Here is a 10811-nt window from a genome sequence, read left to right as displayed (position 1 = left end):
TGTGTTTTATGTTTCAGGTTATTGTGTAATATGTATTCACCAATGTTTTACGTTTCAAGTTATTGTGTAATATGTATTCATCATTGTGTTTTACATATTTGATAATTTATTGTTATTTTATCATTATATTTAGAGAGAAAAGTTAAAATACAAATGGGGATAAAATAAGAAGTGTAAGAATGATTTGTGGCCATACAAAAAAAAACCATAAAAATATTCAAAAAAATAATAAAAAAATCATAACTCAAAATATAAAAAAATAAAAAAGTTTTAAAAACCTAAAATGTCCCCCCTCCCCCCTCCCTTTCAAGTTAAAAAAAATATATCAAAAAAAAAACACAAAGACGAAAATAAATAAATAAAAACACAATGATAGATAAAAAAAGACATAATAGATCGCAAAATATAACACAATGTCAAACAAATTATAACACAACTTTGAGTAATGTAACACAATATCAAGTAAAAAAGACACAATTTCAAGAAAAAAAAACACAATCAATAATGTAAAAAAAATAAAGATAAATAAAAAAAACACAATGATCTTTTTCCTAAACATTATGGTTTTTCTTTTTTTTTAAGAATGACGAGGACCCGGAAACATTCTTATATTTTTTTTACTTTTTTTTTATTTTTAGTTATGAGTTTTTTTATTAATTTTTAGGGTTTTTTTTGCCACAAATTTCTTCTCATTATTCTCATTTTTGTTCCCCTTTGTAGAATAACTTGACCCTATATTTACATAATAGGATTACACAACTATGCTATTAGTATTAAAAAAAATACACTATGATGATCAGTAGAAAGACACAATGACGAAAAAAGACACAATGACAAGCAGAAAGACACAATAACGCAATTTTTGTTTTAATTTTTATATAATAAAGTCATATTCATATTAGAGATAAATCATCAAAAAATCTTCTTACCTGTGTTACAAAAGATTTCTTTGAGGATTATCATCATTGAAGTTGCTTATAATAGTTAAGAGTTATATTAGATGAACATTAAAACAACTTTCCCTAACAACATTGACTTACATAATTACATGTTCATAAAACAACCTAAAAAATTCTGAACTAAAGGTCAAAGAACAGTTAGTATGCAAGTCACTAAAATACATGTATGGGTTAATACAAACATCAAAATGTGATGAAATTGATCTTTATACAATTATTTTCATAAAGAATTAAGTGGATTAATGTACCTACCTCAAAATGAGCGAGAGCAACTAAAAGAAACTTTTCCTTACATATGACATTCTTTTGACAAGTATATGTTGCATAAGTCAAAGCATTGTTCATACAAACTTTGATATGGTAGATCTCAGAGATATCCCTTACATTATAGATATCATAACATTATGAGATAGCCTCAAAGGGATGTTAGTTTTGCTCCATAAGTTTTACTTTAAATGGGTCCTTACACATGTAACAAACAATATTGCTCTACTTTAAAGGATAATAGAATCACATAAATTATTTCCTTATGCTTCATCAAGTAGAAGCCTTATGTAGGTTCAAGTCTATACTCGCTCGAATATTACTCAAAATTGCAACACACTAGATATGTCTAGGCTAATGTGAAGCATCTAAAAGAGTATTAAAATATATTTAAATGAAATAAGAGACTATCATTTAAATGAAGAAGTGAGAACTCAAATCAGTTTATTACTCTAAACTTAATTGATATATTCAAAGATAACAAATTGTAAATTTCAGGATATATTCTTATTTCAACAAATAAATCTATCTCGTGGAGGAGTCATAACGAACTGATAACAATAACCTAAGTAATAATGACACAATATGTTGATTAATCACAAAGAAATTGTCAATAAATGTTGTTAAAAATTTATTAGTTGACTCATAAGTTTATTAATTCCATATAAATTACATATTGAAGACTTACTGTGATAAAGTCAACTACCATGTTTTCTCAAACAGTAACAGTTAGAGAGGTGTTGCATTAAAATTTCTATATGAAATCAATCATTCGTTTATGAACAAAATAAGGAAACTAAATTTTCGTATCGAATACATTCATAATATGCTTAAGGATCCGATAACTAAAAGTCTATCACCATAAGTCTTATGTAAGCGTTTAATAATTAAGACGGGATTACTAATGACCATGTATAATTGCATATCGTACTATGAATGGCTAATTATTAATTTTCCTCAATTTTGATTTGTGCGTCTCTTAATATGTTTTTCATGCATAATGACATATAGATAAATTATAATACAAATCAAATGTTCTGAAGGGCTTACTTGAAAATTTTGATCATAACTACTTAGGTTTTAAATAAGGACTGTAATATGATTAATGGGAGTCTTGAGCTAATGTTTAATTCAATGATTGTATTTCTCTGCTCCAGTTTAAGGTTAAAGCTAAAATTAGTGTTAACTCTTGATCAGGTTTATCTAATACTCATAATAAATGATTACTCGGCCAAGTGGGAGAATGCAAGAATAAATATATAATAATATATATTTATATATGTCTATTATAATCATTTATATTATAATAGATCAAAATTATTAATATGTCTTATTAAATATTAGCTTGGTAATTGTTGATGGGCCATATTACCCTTACAAGCTAATAAAGGGTTTTCCCTTGGGTGTATATATAGAGAGAATAAATTAACATTATAACCTAAACTCACACATATAACAAGTTTGTGTGCCTCCTCTCTCCGAAACCGGGTTCCTCTTAAGAATCCTAACATCATCCTTAACTATGCATCCTAAAGGGAAACTCGATCAACATGGAGAGGAGTGGTCGAAAACGGTCGTGGGTTCTAGTCTCATTCGTGACAAAATATCATACGCAAGTCTTGGGCTTTATTACAGTGGATGTTCAGGCAGTGGATTTCTCCTAGAATTGGTGGCACGTATGGTCACTAGCTTTGTTTACAATCACAAGTGAGAGTAACCTTTTGCCAATTAATGTACTTAAGTTTTCGCTTTGTTGGTCATTTAAAAGAACGTTTGGCCTGATATTTCATTTGTTTAGCATAATATTCCCAATATTTGGCACTATAACCTATTAGATTGATAGGTGATAAATGGCACGAATCAATTGAAATGACGTTCATTCATTATAGTAGAAACCCTAATAAAATATCAAACTATTGTCAAATTACATTAAATAGTAATTAATGTAATTTTGAAATTGCAATAATACAAAAGCAAAAAGTTTATAACTCAAAATCTAGTCTCACCCGAGACAAGGAAAAAAAGTTTGTATTCAATAATTTATGGTTTCATACATGTAAAAAGTAACATCTTCAAAATTTCGGTTCAAATTTGACAACTTAATAAAAATAAAGGATCAAAAATATTCTCCAAAACATGTAATAGGAAATATAAAGATGGAAGCATCCCATATTGAGGAAGTGAGGAAAATAAGTTCATCCCACATTGGAAGAAAGAAGAAAGTAAAATCACTTCACATAGGTATAAATAAAAAAGAAAAAGTCCTCAAAAATTGATAAATTACAAAACTTGTGAGTTTCTTATAAGGAGATGAGTTCACATAGTAATATTTTTATGTGGCAAGACACACTCAGTAGTCTTAGCAAAGGTGCGAAGCACCTGATACGCACGCTCACGGCCGATGGGCGCAATGTGATGCTTTGATGACGCACTTTGCACTTCGTTCATATCGCTGTTTGGGAGCGGACTTAATATTTTTGTAAAGTGAAAGTTAGACAAAGACTGGACAAGCTACCAAAGACAATGGACCAAAAATGGAAATTCGAATCCAAAAACCCATCGCGCTACGTGATGAGCTCAGAACAAGGTCATTGCGATACGCGATGGACCGCCCTGACTAAGCGACACGTATCGCATGGGGGGCATGTGGTAGATGCTGAGTCAACATGCCACGCGCCATTTGCCTGCCATCGAGATACGCGACAGACCAAGGAAAGGGCCCATCGCGATACGCTATGGAACCCAATTTCGCTTATAAAGGGGGGGGGGGGGGGGGGGTTCAAGGCATATCCCTCTTCATACCGAAAAAACACTTTCTCACACACACTTAACCTCGTTTTGCATGCCGAGCATCATAGTGCGTGTCAAGCACTGAAGTTCCGCCAGTTTAAGCCCCAGTTCACGACATATAGTAGAAGTGCTGCTCGTTTAAGCTTAGGTATGTAAACTCCAAATACTAGTGTAAAGTAGGGGTTCCATTTAAGTTATTATTTTATTATTATATTATATGACTTCGACACTATATTTGACAACAAATATATATAGTTTAATTCGCTCGACAAGAAAATTTTAATTTCTCCTTGTTGGAAACTCACCAAGTTTTGTTAGAACTATATATAGCTTCTTATGTATAGAACTATGTTCAGATATTATATATATCTGAATCTGAGGTTAACTAAGCTTGCGCTACGCGAAAAAGTGGTTAAAAGTAGCACGGAGGATCTAAAAAACGGGAAAAAAAACTAATCGTTGATATAATCTGTTTTTAGCCCCTATTTGAGATATCTCTTGTTCCAGCAGCCATAAACAGACCTAAGGCGATTTTGCATCACTCAAAGCTTCCGGTTCTTCAATTCCGTTTTTGCTTTCATCATTTCATCAGATAAGCGAGTTAATCGTCATGCAGATGTGAGGCTAAAAACCTTTGTGATCACTTTAGACTAGCGTTTTGTATAAAACTAATTATGATCGGATTCTATGTGCTTCATTGTTTTAAAGTTTGATTAATTGTATTATTTATCTTGATTTGTTTTAGTGTTGATTGTTTAAACAGTTTGTGATTTGATTATCATTTTATGCATCAACTATTCCGTTACGTTCATCAGCATTTAAGATTAGGTTCTTATAGTCATTGATCCGATAACCATTAGTCATTGCATGATAATTGGTTTTCATATTATAAAACTGGTAATTAGGTAGATCGCGTTAAGTTGTGTCAACAATTCGGATCAGGTTCTGTTTGTCATCACAACCAAACTACTAGGTCTAGTAATTACTGTGCAATCAACTTAACAGAATCTGTGACTAGTTTGTTATCGTATTATTTGAACCTTAAGTGAATCACTATTTTCTCATAATTGCTTACATATCATTAAAGTCATTGTGTTACATTCAAATCATATTTTAAAACTGTTTGATATCGTCTGTCCGCCTAATTAAATAGTTTTCGAGTCATGAGTCAAACTTACACTTTCCATTGATTCCTTGTGAAGACGACCTTACTTACCCGTACTAGTTATAGGTATTTAAGTTTCATAAATACTTTTCTTTTATTAGAGCACGACATCTACATCAATCTCCTCCATTCATAAACTTTCGATGAGCTATAGACTGGGAGGTGACATTACAATGAGCTATTTATTGAAATCTACACTTTTGAAATTATTTTTATTCTCATTAGAAAATGAATGTAAATACTTTGTATAATGGTGTCATTAAAGAGCTCAACATTTTGAATGTAGATGGTTTGTGTAATTATCAAAAGAAACTATCACATAGGTACTAGAAACTATGGTTGTGTAAATACTTTGTAATTTTAGATTTTATATCTATGACATTTTTTTCTAAATAACATTTTTATACACACATGTAATATACTAATCGGTATGAATGTTTTATTTTTAAAATAAATCAAAACACCGAAGTTTGATTTGCAATTTAAAATTAATAAGGCATAAATATATCAAAAACATATTGAAAAAGTCATAAATAAAACTTATTATATGAAGCAAAGAGTTATGCTTTTGTAGTGACACAACGACTGTCAAGTAACAGCCGGCTGCATGGTTTACCGAGGGAACTTCCAAACCAAACTCTGAAGCCAGTGTGGGCTCGGTTAAGACAACATAATCTTGCCAAAGTAGGGCAACGGGACTCTCCAATTTGGAGGGTACGGTGGTTTAACACAATAAAATTGCCTTTCTAAAAAATTAACATAATTAACGTATTACAAATAATATTTTTTTACTTTTATTATATTTTTCATTGTGTGTAACACGGGCTTTAACCTAGTATAATATAAATTCAAGGTGAACTTGCGTTGGAAAAATGAGAGTAAAAGAAGAAACAAATACCACTTTGCCAACACGCCAAATGAGCTATGTAGGTCCTCTAAATGGATCTCAAGACTTGACTCGGATCAATCCGTGTTGTTGGTTAGCGGAAATCACCAACGACACTCGGATCTCGGATCTTAGTTTGTTTGGTTTATTTGCTTGAAAGAGAGAAAAGGAGAGAAGTGGATGAGAGAAAGAAACTTCTTTATTTCCAAGAGTTGTGAAAAAGGGTTGGAGTTCGTTGGATAAATGGGTTAAGTGGCCCTTTTATAGGGTCTCCATTTATCCAAAACTTACAAAATAAACGTACAAACTAAACGTACCGAGTACGTACTACACCGACTAAAAGCAAACTAAAACGACATATACAATCCTAAAAACAATATAGAATATTAGCCCTACAAGCTATTTGTTTAAAAGATGTGCTATATCGTTTATTAGTAGTGTTTCAGGATGTATATATAAACATAAAAAATCTGAAATGGAGGCCATAAGCCCTAGCTTTTACCTAACATTGCTATAGGGTCGACCCTAAGCTGCGCAAGTTATAAGAACCGTAAAAATTTCAGCTTTTCACCAATATCAGATCAATAACATGTATCATCATCTAAACACAAGTACATAAAGTCCTAAATAAGATCAAGGAAGGCAGATACATGGATTGAATAGTAGGGATAGACCGATCTTCAATACCTGCAAATTGAAAACCACAAAACATGGTAACAAAATCGATATACCAAAGTCAAACACACCCAATTTCAACAGTAACCTAACGTAAATGCTAAATCAGAGGCCGGTTATGAACATTAAAGAAACAATTAAAGTTCACACTTTGCTTCTTAGATATATATAAATTTCACTAGCTAGCTTCTTGCTAGTCCGGATTTCGTTTTCATTATCATTCACATAAAAACATAACCATATAATTCCAAAACTACACCAAGAACCCCACATCTTTTGTAAAGTACACAAGCATGTAAAATTAGGGACTGTTTCGTAGACTCTTAACAGCCATTAAGAGTCTTAACAGTCTTTAAGAGACTACCTCTTAATGGCTTATAACATCTGAATGTTTAAAAGATAGTCTTAAGTCTGAATGGTTAATACCTATTAACCATTCAGACTTAAGACTATCTTTTAAACATTCAGATGTTATAAGCCATTAAGAGATAGCATTTTAATGACTGTTAAGTGACTACCAAACAATCCCTTAATTATCTACACACTATTAGAAAGCTGACTTCCATCAAGCAATATTCTAAAAATATAATAATAAACAAAAAAAAAGTAAATATTTAATTGTGTTAATTATTTTTGAAAGCGTGTAGTACTTCATGATGAATTTATATATGGCCGTCAAAGGAACCACCTAATTGATCCTCATGTCTATAAAACCAAGCACATAGAATTCTACAACGCTCACTCTACAAACATGAAACCAATGCATTCGGTTATCGTAATTGGTGGTGGCTTTGCTGGCATAGCCGCTGCTCGTGCCCTCCATGATGCTTCTTTTCAGGTTATTTTACTCGAGTCTCGTGACAAAATTGGCGGTCGAGTTTGTACAGATTACTCATTTGGTTTTCCTATAGATTTAGGGGCATCATGGTGAGAATGTGTCACAGTTTTATGATTATTGTATGTCCATTTTAAATAATGTTAATTATGTTGTAGGTTGCATGGGGTTTGCAAGGAGAATCCCTTGGCCCCACTCATTGGAAGACTTGGATTACCTTTGTACCGTACTAGTACTGGTGACAACTCACTATTGTTTGACCATGATTTGGAGAGGTAAATTTTAAGTTGTATAAACTTAATTTCTAAACAAAAATTGAAATTCTAATAAAAAACAATGTTTATTGTATTTCTTTAGTTGCGCGTTATTTGACACGGATGGGAATCAAGTTCCTCAAGAACTAGTCTCACAGGTCGGGGAAACATTTGAGAGCATATTACGAGAGGTATATTAATTTGTTTTCCTCATTATAGATGATCAATAATACACAATATTTACAGGGTTTTTATTATTTATAATTTCTCCGTTGTAGACAAATAAACTGAGAGAGGAGTTTAGTGAAGACATGCCTATTCAGCATGCCATATCGATTGTATTTGAAAGAAACCCGAAACTAAGGTATATATTCAAGCAACCATGCATGATCATCTTTCTAAACAATGTTTGTAAATCGTAACCAGATAACGATCATCGGGCTTCCATTTTTACAGGTTAGAGGGGCTTCCTCAGAAAGTGTTACAGTGGTATTTGTGTGATATGGAAAGCTGGTTTGCTGCTGATGCGGATAAAATATCTCTTCATTGCTGGGACAAAGTTTGTTTTTCTAATTTTCTTTTCCCTAGCTATCTCACATTTCTTAAAATCAGCTGAGGTGTGATATTTTTAAAAACGTGACTGGTTATCAATCTGCTATAGGACATAATAACTAGCTTAAAGATTAAAAATATAAAACGTATATACTACAATTAAATCATGTAGAAAAAAAGACAATTAAAAGTATGAAAATTTGTATGTTTTCGTGAAAACATACAAATATTGTTGCATATAAAAATTATTAAATGAATTGGTAATTGCAATTTTCGTTTAGTATTTTATCTAAAGAAAGTAATAAAATAAAGGGGAAATTACTAAAATAGCCATTTTGACCACTAGAAAATGGTAAAATGACCGGTCTTTGACACCTTTAATTAGTCAAGATATAGATGGAAATTTGCTGTGCCTTGCTGATTATGGAGTTTCAAATTGATTCAATTATCTACGTCTTGCGCCAAAATGACGTACATAGCACCCTGGTTAATTGGTAATTTTAAAAAAGTTACTCATTCCGGCCTCTCCCTATGGTCAAGTGGCTTCACTCCTATAAGCTAGTTATCACTTCCGAGCTCTAACTCTCTACTTTCTTTCCCATTGTAGAACTCCAATCGAAAGGGGAATCTCCCCTTGGTCCCCTTTCTCTATCTGGGTTCGCTATTTATTTAACTATCTAGGTCCAAACGGTTATTTTGATGATTTTGTTCCAAAAATCAACTAACTAAACAGGACAAGTCAAGCTTGTTGAATTATTAAAAAGTTCAACACACACACATATATATAAGTTTTTCTGAATCAATCGGCAGTTCGATTGTTTTGACCACTTTTCTACTTCTATCACGACATCTTAATATTTTGTGTAATCTGACGTATGTTCAGGAAGAATTGCTTCCTGGTGGGCATGGACTTATGGTCCAGGGTTACGAACCTGTTATAAACACACTTGCCAAAGGCCTCGATATCCGCTTGGGTCATAGGTAAGCTGTTATCTATATACGTATGTGTTGTGTTAAACTTACCGTGCTCCATCCTTTTACTCATTGCTCCCTTTGTTCAAATAGCCATTATCAATAACATCCCTCACTTTTCACACTATTAGGCACAAAAAAAAAGGATATTGATATGATATTTTCAATCTGATTACGACTAAGATTTAATGGTAGGGTATGTTAACATGTTTAGTCAACCATGTTCATACATTGTTCCATAGCCAATTATCTTACACATGTTGTTTGGTATTGTCAAAGGGTAAAGACGATAAACAGGCAAATGGTTCGTGTGAAGGTAACCATTGAAAATGGTAAAACATTTGTTGCGGATGCAGCCATAATGGCTGTCCCGGTTGGTGTTTTGAAGTCAAAAGCCATAAGTTTTGAGCCAGGATTACCTGAATGGAAGGAAGAAGCCATATCCAACATTGGAATTGGAATAGAGAACAAGATAGTTTTGCATTTTGAGAGTGTTTTCTGGCCAGATGTCGAGTTTTTAGGAGTGGTTGCGGAAACCTCGTATCAATGTAGTTACTTTCTTAATCTTCACAAGGCCACAGGTCATCCAGTGCTTGTTTACATGCCTGCTGGACAACTAGCAATGGACATTGAGAATATGTCGGATAACACGATAGCTAGTTTTGCCGTTACACAACTTAAAAAGATATTTCCTCATGCTTCTGACCCGGTACCAATATATTTCAAAAGCAAATTTTTATAGATTTTATTTTGAACCTAATTATTATTCAACATCACATCACTTCCAAAACACTCATTCAAATGATTTGAAGTTCTAAGTTGGTGTTTCTTCTATACGCAGATTCGGTATCTAGTTTCTCGTTGGGGTAGTGATGTGAATTCACTAGGTTCATATAGCTATGCTAAAGTAGGCAACCCCCATGACATATGTGAGAAGCTAAGGATGCATGTACATAACTTATTCTTTGCAGGAGAAGCAACAAGCGCTAGCTACCCAGGGTCAGTACACGGGGCATACTTAAGCGGAGTAATGACTGCACAAGATTGTAGAATGCAGCTTCTTAAACATTATGGGAAGCTAGATCTTTTCCATCCTGTTGTGGACGAGGATACCTTTGCTTCTATGCCATTGTTGATTTCTCGTGTTCTTGTGAATAAAGAGAATGAAATAGAAAGTCTCATTTAAATTATATTAAGGTATGTGAAATTAGGTTGTTGAATGTTAAACTGAATAGTCTAAAACAAGAGTGAAACTTATGGTTATATTTAAATAACATAGCTCATAAATGGTTATGAGGGATTTGTGCCCATCAAGAAAATGTCTTAAATCTTTTGGATATATTTCAAACGAATATTGAATGCCACTTAACCACCTTTCACATTGTGTGGTATATTTTCAAAAGCTAACTTTATTTACTTTATGAATAGGTACAACACAAATAGGTATACTGTAGGTCCT

At 32.6% G+C, this 10811-nt stretch overlaps 1 protein-coding gene across 1 annotated transcript; it reads left to right on the top strand.

Moving 5' to 3' along the window:
• Positions 1 to 7490: 7490 nt before the first annotated feature.
• On the top strand, positions 7491 to 10538 carry LOC143562178 (polyamine oxidase 2-like). The gene is made up of 9 exons (XM_077050067.1): positions 7491 to 7666; positions 7733 to 7849; positions 7932 to 8019; positions 8107 to 8192; positions 8285 to 8391; positions 8441 to 8445; positions 9264 to 9361; positions 9632 to 10061; positions 10194 to 10538. Exons 1-9 carry the CDS (start codon positions 7491 to 7493, stop codon positions 10536 to 10538), a joined length of 1452 nt encoding a protein of 483 aa, XP_076906182.1.
• The last annotated feature ends 273 nt before the right edge of the window (positions 10539 to 10811 follow it).

Source organism: Bidens hawaiensis, unplaced genomic scaffold (assembly GCF_021521415.1).
Source record: "Bidens hawaiensis isolate Kalapana, Puna unplaced genomic scaffold, B.hawaiensis_p1.1 tig00020918_1, whole genome shotgun sequence".
In the NCBI taxonomy this organism is placed as follows: domain Eukaryota; kingdom Viridiplantae; phylum Streptophyta; class Magnoliopsida; order Asterales; family Asteraceae; genus Bidens; species Bidens hawaiensis.
The sequence above is the reverse complement of the archived record's forward strand: the minus strand, read 5'-3'. Positions and strand labels throughout refer to the sequence as shown.

Bases quoted from the DNA above. Each gene is read 5' to 3' on its own strand.
- LOC143562178 (XM_077050067.1), top strand. From the start codon at position 7,491: ATGAAACCAATGCATTCGGTTATCGTAATTGGTGGTGGCTTTGCTGGC. The intron at 8,020-8,106 runs GTATATTAATTT...TCTCCGTTGTAG, and splicing joins TTGAGAGCATATTACGAGAG to ACAAATAAACTGAGAGAGGA. The intron at 8,193-8,284 runs GTATATATTCAA...CCATTTTTACAG, and splicing joins GAAAGAAACCCGAAACTAAG to GTTAGAGGGGCTTCCTCAGA.